Source organism: Coffea arabica, chromosome 3e (genome assembly GCF_036785885.1).
Source record: "Coffea arabica cultivar ET-39 chromosome 3e, Coffea Arabica ET-39 HiFi, whole genome shotgun sequence".
Classification (NCBI taxonomy): domain Eukaryota; kingdom Viridiplantae; phylum Streptophyta; class Magnoliopsida; order Gentianales; family Rubiaceae; genus Coffea; species Coffea arabica.
The window spans coordinates 3,805,869-3,827,356 of NC_092315.1; the positions used below are offsets into that span (position 1 = coordinate 3,805,869).

The 21,488-nt window shown below is 35.3% G+C and overlaps 1 protein-coding gene across 1 annotated transcript; it reads left to right on the forward strand.

Moving 5' to 3' along the window:
* The first annotated feature begins 796 nt into the window (after nt 1-796).
* On the forward strand, nt 797-8,050 carry LOC140038859 (pyruvate kinase isozyme A, chloroplastic-like). Its single transcript, XM_072084402.1, has 6 exons — nt 797-1,826; nt 3,518-3,608; nt 3,748-3,941; nt 5,196-5,317; nt 5,686-6,164; nt 7,437-8,050. The coding sequence occupies exons 1-6, from the start codon at nt 1,215-1,217 to the stop codon at nt 7,736-7,738; spliced, it is 1,800 nt and encodes a 599-aa protein (XP_071940503.1). The 5' UTR covers nt 797-1,214; the 3' UTR covers nt 7,739-8,050.
* Nucleotides 8,051-21,488: the final 13,438 nt, after the last annotated feature.

Consider the following 21,488-nt stretch of genomic DNA (forward strand, 5'->3'; position numbering starts at 1 on the left):
TTAATAAGAGTTAAAGACATAAAACGTCCAAAAATAGAACCGTTTGGATTGGTCATTTTTCAAGTAAAAAACTACAGTAATACATAAATAAAAATATCTCTTCCATATAATATATCAAATATTTCAAAAAATATTTATAGTAAAAATTTTTCATATACACTATTACAATAAAATTTTTCAAAAACACTCCCAAAAACAGTTAATCCAAACAGAGGAGCACGGGAGGAGCAATTAAATATCACTAGACTGGACCTTGCAAGGATATTTTCTTTTGGATATCTTTCGCTACTAGCAAAATTTGGGGGTAAAACATTGATCAATCTCCTGGTGGAGGGTTGAGTAGTGATAATAATTTTAGAGGAAGCAATTCAAGTTAGGCTTGGGTCCATCTGAGACCAATTGAAGAAAGGGTCGGACTTGGGCTTAACCCAAAAGATACTACTGTAAAATTTGATGACATTAAAAAAAAAACTTAAAATGAGGAGCTTGAAGTTGATTTGGAGAAGCAGTTGGGGGCGATTAGTTTGCTATTATGATCGTTTCCACTTTTTAATTTGTCTGTATAAATAAATCAATCAATATCTTTTTTATGATGCATATTCTTCGAACAAACCAAAAACATGTTTGGGTAAATCCAAAACATAATAAATTCAGGCAACCGTGAGAATAAGAGGAGCAAAAATGGCACTAGATGTAAAATATAATTATAGAATAAATTTTTATAATTCTGCACGTGGTGTAAAATATACACCTTATATATATATATATATATTTTTTGACCAAATCTTGGCCATAAGCTTTGGTGAAGGTTGCCAGCCCCTCCTCCTTGGACAACATTCCCAGTTTTGCCAAGGACTCCAAGCACTTTTGGGCCTGAAGTGAATCGACACTTTTAATTCTCACTTTGGAGGGGTTACTGATTCTGTCTGTCTCTCTTTCCATTGTATTTGTGTCTCCATCACTTTCAAGTTTCCGAGTTTCCACCCAAATTCCAGACTGAAACTTCAAAGCTTCCTCCCTCGCCTCGTTTTCTCCGCCCTCCAAATTAGAAGCAAACTCGCACACTCCCCTATTTTCTTTGGTACGATTCCACCCTAACTCTCTTCATCCTTGTCTCTCCCCTTTTTAGCTAGTACGTCACGCACCCGCAGTCTCCGGGCGTAATCTTAACTCCGTCAGCGGCCACCTTAAAATAGTGAAACTCCCACCGGAAAATGTCGCAGTCTCTCAATTTATCCATTTCCACCTCCTCACCAACTTCCCCCAATTTCGCATCCCTTTCAAGACCCTCAACTTCGTTCCTCACCGGAAGTTTCCGGTTCCCCGTCAAATTCAGACCCTCCGGCCTACGTACACCAGCACCACCGGAGCTTCTCATTACCAAAGCCTCCTCCGATCCGGAGGCGCCTTCAGCTTCAGCTTCTGCTTCTGCTTCCGCTGCAGCTGCGACTCTAGGTTCGGATAATGGTGTGGGAGGGGTGTTATCGGCTGTGCCGCCAGCGGACACGGGCTCGATTGAGGTGGATGCGGTGACGGAGGCCGAGTTGAAGGAGAATGGGTTTCGGAGCACACGGAGGACTAAACTGATTTGCACGATCGGCCCCGCGACGTGCGGGTCGGAACAGCTGGAGGCGTTGGCTGTTGGGGGAATGAATGTGGCTAGGATTAATATGTGTCACGGGACGAGGGAGTGGCACCGGAGAGTGATCGAGCGGGTTCGGAGGTTGAATGAGGAGAAAGGCTACGCGGTAGCTATTATGATGGATACTGAAGGCAGTGAAATTCACATGGGGGAACTTGGTGGTGCCTCTTCCGTGAAAGCTGAGGTAAAGAATTGGAAAAAAAAAATGATTGCTTTTTTGGTTGATTCACTAATTTGATTTGGGATATGAATGTCAGGTTAATTTTATCGATTGTGCTTATTAGTGGATAATGAGCTAAAAGTTAGGTGCTTTATAGGGGTATTGGAGTTGAATATGGTTAACTTCTTAGAAATAGTGATATGCTTTCTGGGTGGTTTTGCTGAGTTTACTTGAGAACTGACAGGAGAGAACTATGGGGTTGTGTTTCTCATGGACAAGGAATGAATTCAATATTAGTCTTTTTGTGAGTATGAAATTGAGTTTATTCGGCTATTTGTTTTAGGTTTTTTACCTACAAGAGATTGGGGGGGGGGGGGTTCGGAATGGGAATTGTTACCGTGTCAAATGTACTTGAGTTATCAAGGTCTATTCTAGTGACTTCTTTTGATTAAGGCTGCAATTACTTCGTTGGTAAGAAGAAGATTAAGAAAAATTTCAGACCTCTGTCATGATAGGAATTTGCTTCATTCAGCTTTCAATTTGTATCCCAATATATCTATACAAGTTTTGGTCTATTATGAGTTGAACTGCTTGTTTTTCTTGAATCAGGTGCTGGGGAGAGTGGCAATTTAATCCATCTTTATTTGAGATGAATTACTTACTATGAAATTGATTAAAAAAAAAATGGCTTTTCAATCTTGTGGTACTTGCTTGAATTTGTCCATTTGCAATTGGTTACAAGTTTCTGGGTTTTGAAGAGGGGATATTTTTTCCCCCATCTTTTCTGAAGCTTGTGGGTTTTCAGAAGTTTATGGTTTCCCAGTTTAGATATGTGCTCTCAAGCCCTTCTTAGAAGTTTTCGTCTTAAATTTGTGAAAACAATTGAGGCATTGTTTTCTATTGGCCACTTCAGTTGGTGTGACTTTTCCGAATTTTTTATAAATATCTTATTCGTTAAAGCCTGAACACTTGCTCTCTTCCCCACACCTGTGGGGTGTTAGAAACAAAATGAGATGCAGCAACTGCAGTGAAATAATGGCTGATGAGATGATGTTTAAATGAGCTTTGCCTGCTTATGCAATTGGCATAGCATAGTGATGCTGTCTTGCTTAATTGCTTGTTCTATCGATGATGTACTTTTTGGGAATGAACTGTTGTCAAATATGCAAGATGGTACAGTACTCAGTGCCCACATCCTTTCGCATTATCAGCAATTTCAGACTTTCGAAAGGGACACACACACACACTCCAAAAGAGTTGGTGTATCAAAGCTAGTATTATCTGACTTTTTTATATTCATGATAGAGGTAATTTTGGATCTTTACATAATGGACGGGTAAAAAAGGTAATTTTGTTAGTCTCATTCATCATAATTGCTTCACTTGGTTGAGAAAATTGTGATTCTTTCTCATGAATGTCTGATAATTGGCTGCTTGAAATGGAAAAAGGGAAGTTGTTCTTCTCCATTCCAGACAAATAGAAGAATCTCGTGTCCGGATAGGTTTCTTCTGATTTCAATCTGAATTGAGTTCTCTCTAACTTTACACATGGTTTCCTTCTCTGCCATCTGTCTATCTGAGATCATGTGGAACCATTGGAGTTGAATTGGTTTGGTGTGTTGTAGTTGATAAAAAAGGACGGAATTGTACATTGTATATTTTGTTATTAATGAATTTAGAAAAGTGTGCTTAATTGGGCATTGGTTTATTGTGCAGGATGGGGAAGTTTGGATTTTCAGTGTTAGAGCTTTTGAGTCACCTCTTCCAGAACGCACTATACATGTGAACTATGAGGGCTTTGCTGAAGGTCAGAAATTTTGTGACCCACATTCTGATCTTACTCTTGCAGAGAGTAGTGCTTCAAAGAAGATAACATTATTTATGTCCTCTAATTTTTTCATTTACTTCATTGATTGGAAAAAGTTGTGTTATCCATGTCATGACAGATGTGAAAGTCGGGGATGATCTCCTAGTAGATGGTGGAATGGTAAGGTTTGAGGTGATTGAGAAAATTGGTCCAGATGTCAAGTGCAGATGCACAGACCCTGGACTCTTACTACCTCGGGCTAATCTTACCTTCTGGCGACATGGGAGCTTAGTACGGGAACGTAATGCCATGTTACCGACAATATCCTCAAAGGTAAATACTTTTCTTTATTGTTCTTGTTGCCTTTTAAGAATGAATCTCTTTCCTGAAATTGCTGCATTCATCCATTGAGACAGATTTGCCTTTTGGGAAACAGTTATATGTATTAATCAATGTGACAACTGGTCATAAGAAAGGTTTTTGCACAGTGCCTGCAGATAATTTTGACTTTAGCAGGAATGGATATCATATTCTCAACCTGATGCTAGGAATAGGATTCCTGTTACTAAGTATTAGTCTGTTCAACTTTGGTGTTTGGACAAGGAGGAAATTTTTTGTCTGGAAAATATTTTATTCTTTCTTTGACAAAATAAGCGTGTAACACCTGATTTAGTGTGATTTTTCATATGTATTCTAAATGAGCATAGTCATCGTCATCTGCACTTATTTAAGATTGAGGTGTAAGAGTTATTTTAGGTTCCAAGAATTCAGTGAAGAGCTGTTAAGTTATTTCCCTTGGACAGGACTCATGGTTTGGAGTATTTTCAACTGTATTTTTGTTTGGTGGGAGATGGACTATTCTTTTCTATATACTTTAGGTAAAATTTAACATAAATAGGAAGAAATGTGTAGGAGTCTACTGGTATTGAGGGCTCAGAAAGTTGTGTACTTGAAAAGTAGATCTTATGGTTACGGTGACGATGAGGTGATTCTCTTGGAAAATGAAAGCATAGATTTTATTAGACTATGAACTGCCATGTTTGTCCTCTTACGCATGAAACTTATGCATGCGTTGAAACAAAGGACACAAGTTTTTATTGACAACTTAACTGAACTCTTCAAATGTGTCTTAATGAGAATTAAATGCTCTTTCAGGTTTAGTCCTTGGTAAAATTTCAGATCTTGTTTCTCTTGACTATTTATGTACTAATTTTAGTCTGTTAATTACTTGATTCCTTGAAACATTTCAAACTCTACGGAAGTATGAACTGTGATTTGGATCAGTTGTAAATGCTGAAGTCAGTTCTATGGAACAGTTATTTTGCCTTGAGGGAATTAAACAAAATGTTGGTTACATGTGCATAGGGGTAGCAGGAGCTGTGTGCTGCATCTTTGAAGTTTCTTAATCCAGATGTGAACTAACTTAAAATAACATGTGCAAATGTATTTTTGCCTGTGACACATTTTGCCTTTTATGTATACGAAGATGCATAAATCATGCCTTTATGATGTTGCTAGGCTTCTTGTTATTTTTATAAATGTGAATGTTTGATTATAAATCTTAATGTCAGCATCTCATTTCCTCAGGATTGGTTAGACATTGATTTTGGGATTGCTGAAGGTGTTGATTTCATTGCGATATCCTTTGTCAAGTCTGCTGAAGTCATTACTCACCTTAGAAGCTATATAAAAGCAAGGGCTCGTGATAGGTATAATTTATTGACATTTTCTTTTTTTGTTTATACGAGGCACATAGATGTTCATATGCCTTTTTGGGGGATGGAAAAAGCTTAAGCCTTCCCTTATCGAGGATAAATACTCAATATTTTTGTGAGAGACTGGAACTATTCTTTTACGCATTAAGTCTGTCTTTTCCTCCTTGCAAAACCTTTCCAGTTACCCATGCTATTTGCTTAAATTTTCTTTTCTTTTGTCTGTCTTCCCTTCTATTAATTTTTCCTTTATTCTTGTGGGTGGGATGCAGGAATCCCCGTTTGTAAAAAGTGGTCTTTGATTACTTTTTCTTGCCTTTGTTAATTGTGTTTATTTTTATGTGCATATTTGTCTGATGGTGCAGTGATATTTCCGTCATTGCAAAGATAGAAAGTGTTGACTCTTTGAGGAACTTAGAGGAGATCATTCTAGCGTCCGATGGGGCTATGGTTGCAAGAGGAGATCTGGGTGCACAGATCCCCTTGGAACAGGTCCCTTCAGAGCAGCAAAAGATTGTTCAGCTTTGTAGACAGTTGAATAAGCCTGTTATTGTAGCTTCTCAGTTGCTTGAGTCTATGATTGAGTACCCTACACCCACAAGAGCTGAAGTGGCTGATGTTTCTGAAGCAGTAAGGCAACGAGCAGATGCTTTGATGCTCTCAGGTGAGTCAGCTATGGGTCAGTACCCTGATAAAGCACTGACCGTTCTCAGAAATGTTAGTCTGAGAATAGAGAGGTGGTGGAGAGAAGAGAAACATCATGAAGTTATGGAACTCCCTGACATAGCTTCTTCATTTGCCGACAGCATATCGGAAGAGATCTGCAACTCTGCAGCTAAGATGGGTATGATGTTTGCATTTACGTTATGTGTCTTGATTAGTATGGCAACCAAGTCCATCTCTCCAAAGGTTATTAAAACAGACCTTTCTTAAATCTGTTAGTCAAATGAGTGAATGGTTGGTTAGACAAGTGCATGGTAAACTGGATTGTTTTAGCTCTATCGTCATTTTGGCGCACAGTTTGAGATTGAATCTACTGTGAATTCCTATTTATATTGTTGAAGGCAAAGTGACCAGAGGCCAGAATATTTAAAAGAGAAATGTAAAGAGTATTTGCGGCCATAGGAGCTTTTTTTCCTCTTGGTAGGAGTGGCAACTGTTTATGAATAGTGATGTCCCTGTTTTTTGTTAAATCTATTACCAGACAAAGATGACTCTGAGTTACTGAGGTGAGGCCACTTAAAATGGCTGAAGCAAGAAGGATATAATAAAGTACTCAGAAAAACAAGAGATGAAAAAAAAAAAAATTGCTCCCAGCTTTTTATTTTACTCGGACCTTTCTTGTATGAATAGAGGAACAAGGTGGGAAAAAAAAGATAAGAAAGAAAAGACAGAGGACTGAATAAGCCTAATATGACTTACTCTTTATCTTGAACTTATTCATGCTTAAGATTCTACTGGAAAGATGTTGCTGTTAAATATTAAAGTTTTATTTTCCATCTTAAAATCTTATTGGAATTTGCTGGTGTCATAGCATGTGTACCATTTTCTTGAGACATTATTGGTATGGTGTTCCTTTCCATTCTCAATACTACTAGTAGCAATTGCGGTTACTGCCCATCTTAGTTCTTTTAATCTCTTTTCTGAATGACCTTTAGGTTTGTTAGGAAATTCATTGCATTTTGTTGTCATATTCCCGGCTTACTTTTCTTCCTCATTTTTTCTCAAGTGATTTCTCTTTAACATTGTCCATTTAAGTCATTGTTAGACACAGATGTTCTTTGAATTTAACATGGCTGTACATTTCTGTGGTTCTTCTATATTAAGGAATCCTCTTACAGGGACCAGTGGACATTTCTCTTTCCGGTGTTCTGTTAGGAACCGAGCTGTATCTCTTAGTATTTCTTTTTGCTTATATGTTTTCCTCCTCTTTCTTTTGTCTTTTCCTTTTCCTTTTGTTGTATCATTGCTCATGCTCCAGAGTCTGCCCTCTGGCTGACTCGTATGGTCTAAAACATACATGAAAATTTATTTTAATGTTTTCTTTTGCCTAATTCAGTGCCCTTCTAGTTCTGATTATTATTTTTTTAAAAACTTTTCTACAATTAAATTTCAGCTAACAACTTAGAGGTGGATGCACTTTTTGTTTACACAAAGGATGGACACATGGCATCTCTCCTGTCGCGTTGCCGACCCGACTGCCCAATTTTTGCATTTACAACCACAACATCCGTCCGCAGACGGTTAAATCTACAGTGGGGTCTAATACCTTTTCGCTTGAGCTTCGCTGATGATATGGAAAGTAACCTCAACAAAACCTTCTCCTTGCTCAAGGCTCGGGGAATGATCAAATCAGGTGATCTGGTAATTGCTGTTTCTGATATGTTACAATCCATACAAGTCATGAATGTTCCTTGAGAATCTAGCACCACTTTCTGCAAGAGCATCATATTTACTGTCTCATCGGGTGCAAAGGTTTGTTTTAAGCTAGTGAAGCAAAAAAGGAGGGATGGCAGTTTCAGTCCGCTCTTTACCCCATCGTACCATCTGGTTCGCAAGCATTATCTACTAGTGTATTGAATTGAAACCTGTAGCGAAGTGTACCCAGAAGTTTCGAGATGTACTTGGGTTTATTGTCATAGCGAGGCTTGCTTCGGTTGAGTCGTTCTGTTGTAGAATTATGGGCACAAAGGACAATAATAGAACCTTCACGAGTAACCTTCAATCTTACTCATCAGTCCTTTCTTGTCTGTTGAAATTATTCCCCAATTTTCGCATCCGCTAGAAGTCTCTTGGGGACCTCGGCGACATTTATTTCCGGCAGCATTCTTGTAGCTAGTCAGATAAAACCAACAATTTCTTGGAAGTAATTGGCATCTAATAATGCATTAATTGTCTCTGTGGAAGATCAAGACAGCCTTGGAAAAGGCAGAATAATTTCACAGCCTCGGGAGGTATTTCAGTTGTACCTACCCTACCATCACTCTTTGCTGTAGGTGTAGGGTGTGGACCTTGTCGGATGCACTCCAATTCGGGTACAGTGTTCAAGCTGGGCACCAAAAATCTGCGGGCCAATCTAATCTACCAATGAATTAGGGATAATGTCAAAAACCTCCCTTGAGGTTTCTGACAATTTTACTACGCTCTTCTAAGGTTTTAACAATTTCACTTGTCTCTTCTCCTCTCAGTCATTTGGGACTCCACTCAATGTTTCATATGTGAAGGAGAGAGAGAGTTAAATGTTTGCTAAAATATATTAACCATAATTTGGATTGCAAAAGGTTAATTAAGTTGCCATTTAAAAATAGAGTTAAAATATTGGGTGCATCTTTATAAATTTTTTATATGCGTGACAAATAAAAGAAATCCGACGTAATGTAATTGATAAATTAAAGGATTTAGACATGAGAAACAATTAAGCCATTTACAAATGAAGTTAACCATAATTTGAAATGTAAAAAAAAAAAAAATCTAATTTGGCATCTAAAAAGGTTCCGATTTATGTACTTGATAAATAAAAGAATCAAATATAAAGAGATTTCAACTGGGCTAATTTTTCTTATAATTGAGCAGGAAACATAGAGGTGATTGTACCCGTTCAGATCCTGGAATTGTTTCAAAGTACAAGTTTGCAAATACAAACATTTTACTTTATGTCTCTGCTAGGTATTTTACATCTTACCTTCCTTCCTTATAAAGGATGACAATTCTTGAAAATTTTTCCTCACTAAAATCCGAATTCTGGGGAGTGTAAGGTTCCTTCGTGAAACATTTACTGCAATCTAGTAGTACAAAGCCAGCAGCACGGGTTACCTACACCGAACCTTCAAATGAATACTACGTAGTACCATTGGCATCAGAGAGTAGGCTCATCTGGAGAAATTCCTTCCGCAGCTAAAAGCCTAATTACTGAACGGTGAATTTCAAACAAAAAAGAACTGTAGCTTTCTGAGAGATTAATTATTAGCCGCCGCTCTTTGGTTGCTTAAAAGATGAATGGAAAATGTAATAGCAGAAACCCGTGATAGATTGATTGTTGTGAAGGAAAATCAATGACTAAACCATTAACTTATCCTAATGTAACCATCCGTTCTGTCCACTAAGCTTATTTATTGAATGTAATTACGTACATGAGATTGTAAACTGTTAAATATATATATGGATGGGAACTCAGAAAATATAGAAGCTAAATACAAAGTTTATGTTGTCACAGGGGCCACAGATTTTTCTCGATTTTGTTGGAACATGCTCTGAACTTAGTTGGATGGCCCCGAAGCAAAATGTCAGCATTGATGTGGAGTTTGAATCAGTAAAAACTGTTTGAGTGCTCGAATAATGTCAAAATCCTATTGGGCCAAAAATATAATTTTGTTATCTATTTTACGTTTCTTGGGTAATGCTGGTGTGGATTTTGTAGTTACCTGTCTAAAACAAGGGATTTACTCTTTGTATGATTAGAGTAGATGGGGTGGACCGATTGAGAAGGATGTAGAACGGTATGCAAAAGGGACCATGAAACTCAAACATCACCTTTGATTGTGGTTGCCAGTTACTTCGATTGGCATCTCCCAAGAAAGAAAACCCCATTGCAAAAAAAAAAAGAAAAAGAAAGGGGCCAAGCTCTAGGTCCTTATCAGCTCTGAGATAAAAATTGAACTAAAAATCATCATGATTATTACTGATATAATAATATATCAGTAATGATATATAAACAAAAGAACAACGTAGGGAGCAGAAGCGATATAATCTGCATTCTCGAGCTGCTGCTCACGAACGGCTCTTTCAAGCCAAAAGAAAAGAACTAAAAGAACGAAGTACTCCTATGATGAATCAACTGGTAAACTTAGTTGAGGATTCATCTAACTTTCAGTAAATTTGTAGTAGATCATTTTTTGGTGCAGGTACAAATGAAAAAGTGCTTTTCAGAACTTCGCCACTTGGAAGTATATTCCTGAAAAAATTGCAGTACATCTTGGCTGGGGCAATGCATTAGGCTTGAAGGGGCCATTGATTCATAACCACATGCTTCCTTCTCACAGGTCACAACAACAACAGCAGCAGCAGCAATAGCCACGATAAAGGCTATAACATCAACCTTCATTATTCATTGGGCCCTTTCCTTGCACATCCCAACTTGCTTTTTTACAAACCTGTCTCGAAAAAAAAAAAAAAGTTTTGGAGCTGATTTGATTTCATAAAGCGTATCCTATTCTACCTGCTTCACTGCTTCTCCACATTAATCTTGATCACATCTCATGAGTTGAGTAAACACATATACTACTATTAGTTCATCCTACTTTTTTCTAGGACTTTGATCTAATCAGGAAAGCATAAAATTGCTAAAAAGATAAATGACATGAAAGGTACAAATGCTTTTTATCTCTCGAACGAGTAATCATTTCGGTAGACTTGTTCAACCTCGTATTGCTAGCTAATGGACCAAGTGTTGGATTTTATCAACAGCAAGGGCAGTTCTTTTGTGCCTTGTTAGGAAGAGTGACCTAAACCTCAGTTGAAAAGCAAACAACTAAAGCAAATCTTCATGTCAGCAAAATAAGTCTTCATTCGGCTCCCGCTGGAAAATCTAAAAACAAGAATCCAGTTTATGATCACCCAATGGCTAATGGAGGGGTTTGGGTTTTTGTGGGATGAGCAAAATACAAAGACATCATCTAATGTAGCTTTCCTTGTCAAACCCCTTTATGTCTTCATCAGTCCTTATCTGATATTAAACAAATCATAAATTTTTCAAAGGCTGTGACGCCTACTTTGTTACCATCGATGCAAACAAACAGGCCAATTTTTCTTAATTACGAACGTAAGCAACAGATAATCACTAAATTATCAAGCAAACGTTAGACTACAGGTTTCCATCTTGGCGTCACAAACATTGGGTATAAAACTAATCAAGAAGTGCAATTCCTCTCTAATAGTAGTGTATTAGTTTGATTACTTAGTGAAGGTTGAATAAGTAAGTTAAACCCAATCTTGGTAGTTTCAACCAAGATGATGCAGAAATAGCACCAAGGTTGTTTTGTAGGAAAATGAATTTTATCAACATTGATGGTCCCTTTCTCCTGTCATCTGGATTAAGTGTTCGTGTTGCTAAAATTTATTAGTAAATAGTGGCAGCAAATAGTCTTAGAGCATATGGTAAGGAACACGAATTGAAAACATTATCTTGAAAATCTTCTTACGTGCCCAAAGAACAACGATAATCACAAGGCAAAGCAAAGTACCAATTTTAAGGAAGTAAACTTACTCTATTTTGTGTGGGACGGAGACTATTGCTGGAGATTATATATATCACAGCATAAAAATTTTTAAATTCCTCTGGAAGTATACCTACTACAAGTACAGGAGAGTGGTATAAAAGATTATGAGGAACAAATTGGGCAACTTTTCAAATGAGGCTTTGGTTGAAGGAAAAGGATATAAAATTAAGTGATATAAAATTGGGCAACTCTTCGAATCTTGGATTTGACAGTCGAAGATGAAAAGTGAGGAGGGTAGGAGGTAAAAAAAAAAAAAAGGTCTCACTTCTTAACCACTCCTATTTTTCCTCTTTTTCGCGGATTAAAATTAATCCTAGAGCTCATGTCATTGGCGATTTTTTTTTTTTTTACGCAATTAGGTCTAAATAATGTGACATAAATAAATTCAAATTTAAAATTGAAATCATGCATATATAGTATAAATTCAAGATTGCTAGGGTAAAAAACTCACTACTATATGATCAGTGCATAAAAAATTAATCCCTCTCATTATTTGTATCTAAATCCTTTATAGGTCACTTACCACGCCAAGAATAATAATTTTTCTCTAGTGTAGCTTCGTGGTTTGGTCACCGAAGTGGCAAAGTCTATCCTTGTGTGAAGCCGTGAAGGTCATGACCGTGGCAAGAGTTTCATCATTTGCTGGTATGTCATAAAAATATAATGGGGAAGTAAATATTCTTTTAAAAATATGAGAAACAAGAAGTGGAAAATTATTTTAAAGAAGGAAAAAAATTATAAATTGAATACAAGAGATTTATTAGAGTGAAAAGGGAATTTTCAAAGGAAATACCTGTACTCTGTTTGCTGAATCTGGCACTGATATTAGAGATATCTGCATATTAAACACGTCAATGTTGGATTTTTATCAGCAAAACCCTTCTTTTCATTATTTTCATTGATAGAACTTTTTTTTAGTAATGCCAAATTTTTGGGTCTTATGTAAATTAATGGACTATTGATGCAAATTTGCATATATATGCTTTAAAAAGTTCAAGCCGAAAAAGTTTTATTTGGCATGATAAATGTTTATGCTCGAGCATAACCACTTACTGAAAATTGATCATGGCCTTTTTCAAGTGCTTATTCGAAATCATTTGACGGAATACCAGATGCCATCTAGAAATATTGGAAAATTGGCTAAAGATGGACAAGGAGAATTGTAAACGTGTACAAAGTAGGAGCCCTTCATCCATATGGATTCAGCACTAAAATGGGTATTAGGATGTTTGAAGGTAAATTAAATCTGTCAAGAACCAAAATTCATCTACCGCGTGATCTGACAAGAACTAGGATTGATCTTAGAATGTTTACAAACTTTTATCTCTGAACCTTTTCTTTTTAACATGAGAGAGAGAGTGGAATTTAAGAAACAAAAGGGGGTGCGAGGATTAGAATCCAGAATCTGCAGATCAAAACAACATGTAATTTAAAAATAAAATTAAGAAAAAATGATCGGTTTCATCCTTCACATTTCATAAAAATATTCTTTTTGTCCCTCAGTTTTAAAACGAAGCAATTTCGTCCTTGACATTTAAAAACTGAAGTTCTTACATCCCTAAACCCAAATTTCAATCTGAATCAAACCACCAATCAACCTGATTAGAAATTTTGGAGGTGTAATTGGTAGATCACTTGGTTAACTCAACTTGATGTTCATGTAAAATTTAATGAACCCAAAAAGAAAAAATAAAAAATTATAACATAAGAAAGAAAGATTAATCTTTTCCTACATTATCATTGTATACAGTGACTTTTATGTACCGCCATATCATTTCAATTTAAATTTAAACACAAAATTTTATATTTACGATACACATCTAGATTCGCAAGTGGATATACTAACGGTGTATGAAAAGATTTACAAAAAAAAAAAAAAAACTCTACTATTTCAAGATAAAGAATGGCCTTTTATGTTATAATTTTTATTTTTTGGTTTGATAAATGTCATGTGAATATGATGAAATTGACCGAGTGATCTATCAATTCTATTTCCGAAATTTATTACTGGGTTATTGAATGGTTTGATTCAGATTGAAAATTAGATTCAGGAATGTAATAACTTTAATTTTTAAATGTCAGGAACAAATTTACTTCATTTTAAAAGTGAGGGACTAAAAGAATATTTTTGCAAGATGTGAAGGATGAAACAAGTCATTTTCCCTAAAATTAAAAAAAAAAAAGCCCTTGATTTGATCCTATATCTCACATTTGATGAGATAATACTTCGTCTATAAGCCTGGTCTGATATTTGATATGATATAATTAAGATGCACAATAATTCATGACCCCATGTTTTATCATTTTGGTTGAATGTATTACAAGAAGTACCATCATAATTCTCAACTTGGACTATGATGCCTCATCTACCTGTAAAATATAAGCAAAGAGGACCCACTTCATCACTCCCTTATAAACCTCCATCAACAGCTTTAACTTGATCGAAAATGACACTGATTTTTAGGTCCAATTGCCACCATTCCTTGCCCTCTCCCCCCTTTTGGTCAGGCAGATCACAGTTTCAGGAAGAAAACTTGCTGAATTTTACACTATCAACCAAGAATGGAGGAGCTCCACAAATTTTAAAATATCTCAATTTTCAGCTTCTTTGCATCATATTTTTTTTTCCTAGCAACTTCCTCCTTGACGCCTTCATCTGGGAAACAAGTCAATTTTGTCTTGGTCGAGTGATGAGATCCCAGAAATTGAAAACACAACAAAATCTTTAATTAGGCTTTATTGCCAGTCTCCCAATAAAATGAAAAAATTACATTGATACGGTTACATCTCTTCAAATTAATTGCTCATCATTGAAGTTTGCATGAGAATTTCACTACAATCAAACTTCCCTGTTCAGAATTAGTCATTAAATGGATCTATATACCAAGTTCTTGCATTTAAATTAAAAATAAAAAAGAAAGAAAGAAATCTTCGTTTCTTTTTGCTTAAAGAAGCCACCGGAATGAGACGACACATTTCTGTTGCCATCATCCCGGCATATGAGCCATGGCAGTGCCGTTTGATAGATTGAGTAATTAGCTACGAAGGACAGCCACCACAAAAGACTTCCCACCTGGCCCCTGACTGGCATTAAATAAAAATCTAGTGTCTGGACTGCAGTTTTCTATTTAACAATTCTTACGTTTTTTCATAAACACATTTTCAATCACCTTTCTACTCGTATAAATCAAATTGTTATAGTATGTTTTTTTACAAAAACTTCAAAAAATAACAATCCAAACGGAATTAACTTCATATCTCTAGCTTCAATTGGCTAAAATAACACTTGTGAATAATGGGAAATACAGTTATGAAAAATCTCTGCGTTTTCCATGAATACAATTTTCAATCACTTTTTTTGTCTCACATATATCAAATCGCTATATTATATTCTCTACAAAAACTCCAGAAAATTGCAATCCAAACACAACCTTTTTTAAAAAAAAAAAAAAAAAAAGTCCTCAGTTCTCACTTCAACGTTAATCACTTGCGTCGTGCTCATACGGCTAAAGTTAAAGATCATTCATGATTAAGCATAGAAGTATCAAGATTAAGGTTTCGAGGAAATATCAAATCTTAAGAAAATTATGAACTTTGGGCCCTCAAAAGCAAAATTTCCTTGAAATTTGAAACTTTTCTCTCTGTCACGGAAAGGTGAAAGAAACAACAGCAATGGAGTCTCCAAAGCTAATGACAGGCCCATGTTCCTAAGAGTCATTAAAGAAAGATGTAACGAGGATTAAAGTGTTTCAATTATTTCAAGGGACACCATAAAAGAAATTGTCATCAATACTCTTGTCTAGCTAAAGTGACAACACAGAGATCAAACCGAGTAGATTAGTGACTAACTCATAATGGAGGTAGGAAAGCAAATAAAGGAGGGAAAAAGTTAGGACGCCTTTGTTTCATTTTATGTTGCAGAAAAAGGGTAGCGTTTCTATTAGACTATAGTACATTACATTATACTTCACCGAATCTGTGTTGAAAATTCTTGATGTCCTCACTATTGGTTTTTTTTTTTTTTTTTTGGATTCAAACATCATTATTATCTATATTCATTGTGTTCCCACGAATTGTTTTCTTTTGTGTTCATATGAGGCACCTTCCAAAAGGAAGAAATGCAATTTTAATTACCTAGGCTTAGCATATCTCATAAAGTATAGAATTAAAGAAATGCCAACAATTCTAATTCTTTTGCTTTCTATATTTTTGGAAATTTTTAGATGGGGAAAGAATGAATAGGGAAAAAGAATACCGAGAAATTTTTGGATTCCAGTTTTTTTAGGAAAAATTTTTATGTCTTTCATGAATATATTTATTAATCTTTTTTTACTTCACATATATTTAAATTGCTACCATGCATTTTTTTTTAACAAAAATTAAAAAAAAAATAGCGATCCAAACGGCCTCAAGTAATTAGCGCAACGGATCTTTTGTCCCACATCCCGTGCCATTCTCTGTCCCACTTTTTATTATATTGCTATTTCTCCTTCATAAACATCATATTTTAGTTCTTTTTTGTTTCCTTAAGATCCAATAACTATTAATTCAGGTAATACACAAAATTTAACAAACTCAAAAAATCAAAATGCATAAAAAATGAGATTTTTTATGAATTTTCTGCTGTATTTTTTAATTTTCTATTATATATTACTTTTTTGAACCTGTTGTATTTATTTTTTACTGAATTAATAGTTATTGAATTTTAAGAAAACAAAAAAGAACTAAAATATGATGTTTATGAATGAGAAATAGCAATATAATAAAAAGTGGCACAGAGTATGGGACAGAAGATCCGCTGCGAGTAACTAGGCTTTTGCTACCGTTGTGAATGCAATGATGTAGCTCAATAAAACCCAATTAAAAAAATACTTCAAGCAATTAGAAAATGTCCATCAAACCAATTAATTTCTCGTCTCCTTGATTGGCTGTTTGGAATTCACGGTTTCTTGACATTTCTTTAATAAACTCGGACACTGTAGACCCTTATTTCCTCCAACAGTTCAACTGATATGTTAAGTTTTATGTGTACATTTTTTAAAATAATTTTTTACAAGTCAAATCAGCATAATTGTCAAATCAGCATAATTGAAGGCCCACCCATTGAATTCTACAAATTTACTGCAAGCAAATAAGCTTTTGTTTCTTGCCATTGGGCCTTTGGTCCGGTGGTCATCCCAAGCCTTCTTAGGCTTGGTGGTGCGGGAGGTCAAGGGTTCGAACCTTGCCTCCCACAAAATTTGTCACAATATGTGACGGTCTTCATTGACCAGTTTCGATGGAGTTTCTACTCACATCGAGTCCCCTCCCCTTCCCCTCTAGAATAGGCTAGTTTAGGTTATAGGAATTCTATCGTGTCGAAAAAAAAAAAAATAAGCTTTTGTTTCTTTCCTTTTCTCAAACAATAATTAGAGCAAGCTGTGAATCACCCGTTGGAATCGACAACGCCATTAAGAAAATTCAGGTACAAGCAGGTATTATCTGCTTTTTGGATAAAAACATCTTTCAGAGTCAAATCCGGGCTATGGTAGAGTAAATTTTACTCTGACAAGACACTTTATAGTTTATTAACTCTCGATTTTTCTTTTATTAATTTGGACAAAACATTGAAGGAAATAATTTCCAAGCAAAGTATTGACTACTATTCTTTTTTTTTATTTTAATTTCCTTTTTAGTTGGAAAGGGATAAAATTTAAGAAGCGAAAAGAACGGATAAGCGATTTGAATCTGGACCAATGCCTTATCATCGACTAAATACAGACTACTAGTTAAATATTCTTGCTTTTCATCTTGTCTTTTATCAAGAATTCTTTTTATTTCAATTTTATTTTTTTAGTTGAAAAGGGATGAGATTTAAGAACCTGTAAAGGAAGAATGAGCGGATTGAATCTAGACCAAGGCCTTCATGACTAAATACAGACTACTAGTTAACTATTCTTTTTTGTTTTTCCCTTCTGTCATGAACTCTGCAAATGCATTCCACTATTATGGTACAAGACATTGGACTAAGTTAGATCAATTACAGAAAATATCTTACCTATGAACCTTGCGGTCTACCCAAACGATTTTAGCAATTGAATGTTGGTTTCATCTTTATCCTCTTGGCTTTTGGGGTGAGATTGGTTTCTTTGGCTGACAATCTTGCTTTAGGATAAGACCTAAGAAAAGGTACGTACGGATCAAGTCTAAGCGACTACTTAAGCTAACATTACTGTTTCTTGCACGCATTTTCAACAATCGTCTTAAAGCTTTAAATTCACATGAAAAAAACAGCCCAGAAATCTTGTACCATTACCATTACGTGTGGGTTTAAACTTTAAAATACAACACCTAGGCTACACGTGTGTTTGGCCCACCATAATTCCGATACATGCAGTTTTCAACTTCGTAATAGCGCTTTGTACGTCCGCTCATCTCAAACCAAACACACCCGTGCGTGCGTACCGTAAGTGGTAACCTAAAATGGCGAGCGTGTGTTTTTTCCTCTTTTTGGTGAGCGTGTGTGTGTTTTGGCTGTAAGAAAAAATTATTGATAGACGATTCGTAAGAATTACATTATTTACTGTGATAGTAATACGTTTCATGTCTCGATTTTACATCGTTTAATGTGTCTGTAATATGTCTTGAACTTAAAATGACGTGAATCTCCTCTTCTTTTAAACTTTTTTTCATTGAAGAAAAAACGAACAATAGTGCAAATATGTAGTATTTTACAGTTTAACAACAAAACATCTAGTGTGTCAATAAACATATATGACCATTTGGCTAATCTTTTTCTGTTACTCATGATTTTTTTTTTTTTTTTGGGTGAAAAACATAACAAGAATGATAGTGAGAGTTCAAGTTCGTATCTCAAAGGTTCCGGAAACCTCATTTAAGTCTCTTATCATTTGAGAGTTACCAGCTGGGGAACGAACGCCATTCATTGATTCGGCCCTCATGTAATGCATCAAGGAGAAAGAAAAAGGAAGAAAAGTATATTGACCAATATAGGCACTTAATTTGTGTGAGCATAATGCACTCTGTGTGAACCATTATAAAAGAGAAAAGGAAATTCCACCATCGTTTACCAAAACTTGAAAAGAAAAACTCGCTAAAAGTTCACTTGAACTAAAAATTATTACAAAAGACACGTCCACCAAATTCAAATGCTTCAAGATGTATGGAGTACTATTCTTTATCAAGATAAGTTATTTTAAAACAAATTGACCCAATTTATTTATGATCAGGATAGCAAACCGACTCTTCAATCTTAACGAGTCCATGTACACCATGTAAATTGACCAAATTCTTGTCCTTATCAATCTCCCCATCCCACCTTGCAATTTACCTTTATAGCCTAGCTAGCTTGACCGTTTCCAAGAATTGATAGCACCATTTAAATTCCCTACCAAGACTTCTATATCGTTCATTTGTGGCGAACTCGAATCGCGATTGGCCATTTACGCGACGGGCACAACCGCACCAAACCGAAAGAAATCATCTTCACTAAAATAATTCCGCTGTTGAAAGTGAAATCAAGAAAGAGAATCTAGTAAAAAAAAAAAGTGGGGTGCTGATAACGTCGCAATTATATTGTCTCTTGTATTTGTTTCAAAATTGGACATCTGGAAGGCGAGAAATTTTAGCCCATTTGTATTGTTATTTTTTTTTAGAGTTTTTGTAAAAATATGCACTGTATTGATTTGATGTATATGAGATAAAAAAATATTAAAAAACTATCGCTTATTTCAATGGCGTGGGAGACTTTTGGGGTTTGGAGGGTACTTGTGGTAAAGCAAAGGCAAATAGAAAGGCAGAAAGCTCCAAAACTTCAAATGGTCACTGTGTGGTATACTTGTCAAGAAGGCGCCATCACATTATTACCTTTCTCATCAACACTTGTCCATTGTCTCCATATTTATAGACTCTAGAGGTGGTGGTTGTCCTTTTTATGTATGGTATGATATGCAGATATGGTATGGTATGGAATGGTTAGGGTTTTGGAAGTAGCATCAAGTAAAGAGAACATTTTTACAGTCAAGAAAGAAAGTGCAGTGTTTGTGGGCCATCTTATTTCCCATGACCTAATTATGAAAAAAGTGGCATGCAGAATTTTTTTTTTCCGCCCAAGGTTTGGGCATTCCTCCTTGTATTTGAATGTAGTATCCAACGGCTAGCGTGGGTTTGGTTGTTGGAATCCTTTCAGCATATTTTTTTGGCAAGACATGTTGTATAGAAGCCTTAAAACCAAAAAACAAATGATGGGATAATTGTAGTACATAAGATGCCAATTAAGAAGAACTCATACAGATAATTAATAAATTAAACGATGGAATAATTGTGTGAAGTTTTGCTCTTTGGAGTTTTCTTTTATTCTCTTTGTTTTTCCAAACTTCAAAATTTGACTTGTTCATGCATATTGGTGCATTTATGCTAGTGCTCTTCTATCATTTATGATTGATCTTATCTGAGGGCAAATGTGAAGAGCAAGCATACACTTACTCTTCAAGACTAAAGTGCATTTTTGGTACAGTTTCCTTCTGATTTCGGCCTTGACGCATGGCTTAACACAATGAGGATCAAATCTCAAGCCAAAGCTTGCACATACTTTGAAAATTATCAATATGAATTGCTATTTTTTTAGAGTTTTTGTAATATATACACACACTGTAGAGGTTTGATGTATATAAGATAAAAAAATAATTGAGAATGTGTTTATGAAAAATGTAAAATTTTTTCAAAAAATATTGGAGAATAAAAGAGAAGTACAGCTCAAATTCTTTAACAAAAAATAATTTTAAACCTAGGTAAAAATGAACTGAAACGCTTCGAAACAAATTTTATTTGAATAAAGAAAAGAAGAAGAAAAACTGAATTTCTATTTTAAGTAAAAGGAGAAGTATCCGCAACTCAAAGGTCATACATATCATGACTCAGCTGCTGCGCTATACATATACATCATGCCAATTGATTTCTTGGTTCCATTATCATCATGCTTTAGCTGTACTGATGCTGAAGTTCATCACTTGATGCAAGAATCCCCATTAAAAATTTGTTCATAAATTGATTGCAATATTGAAGTTGGAGGACCACTGGCACCATACATGCATGCATGAAACTTCGTAATCCAAAAATGTATAGAAGAGAAATGCATCTAATGCTACTCTCTCTGAGTCTGATCAGCTGGATGATACTGATGTTGTTATTGCAATCAGAAACTGTAGCATATATAGTTACAGGTGTAGACGTATAATATATAGAGACTAATACTACCCTCGTAGATGTTGTAATCAGAACGTAGAATACGCATTCAAGTGGTGATAAGGAAACCAAAGGGTGACTTATATGTCTAAAATACTCAATCAATGATTGTAGTACACGAACACACAACAATAAACAACACTTCATTAACACTATTGCTCCCTGGATTGGTGAGGGATATTTCAATTTTTAAGATATTGTTAATATCTAGAAGGATGAAAGCAGTTTAAAAGATTATATATATATATATATATATATATTTTCTCTATTTTCCTAATGACATAGAAGAATGAAAGCAGAGTTCCTTATTTGGATTATGATTTTTTGCAGAAAAATGTTTACGTTTTTCGTGAACAGATTTTTCAATCGTTTTTTTATCTCGCATACATCAAAATTGTACAGTATATTTTTCTACAAAAACTTCTAAAAATAACAATTCAAACGGAAGACAAAAATGTTATAAACATTGACTTTGAAACTTACAGATTGAGTTACTTACTAATTGTTCTGCATCTCTCGGTATTCTATCTCCTTATATCTACAATTTATAGGTACTTTTACCCCTGATTTTTAAATCCCTTTACAAATTTTTATAAATCCAAACAATACAAAATCACGATTCGGAGAGTTTTATATATGTCCAGTCTGTG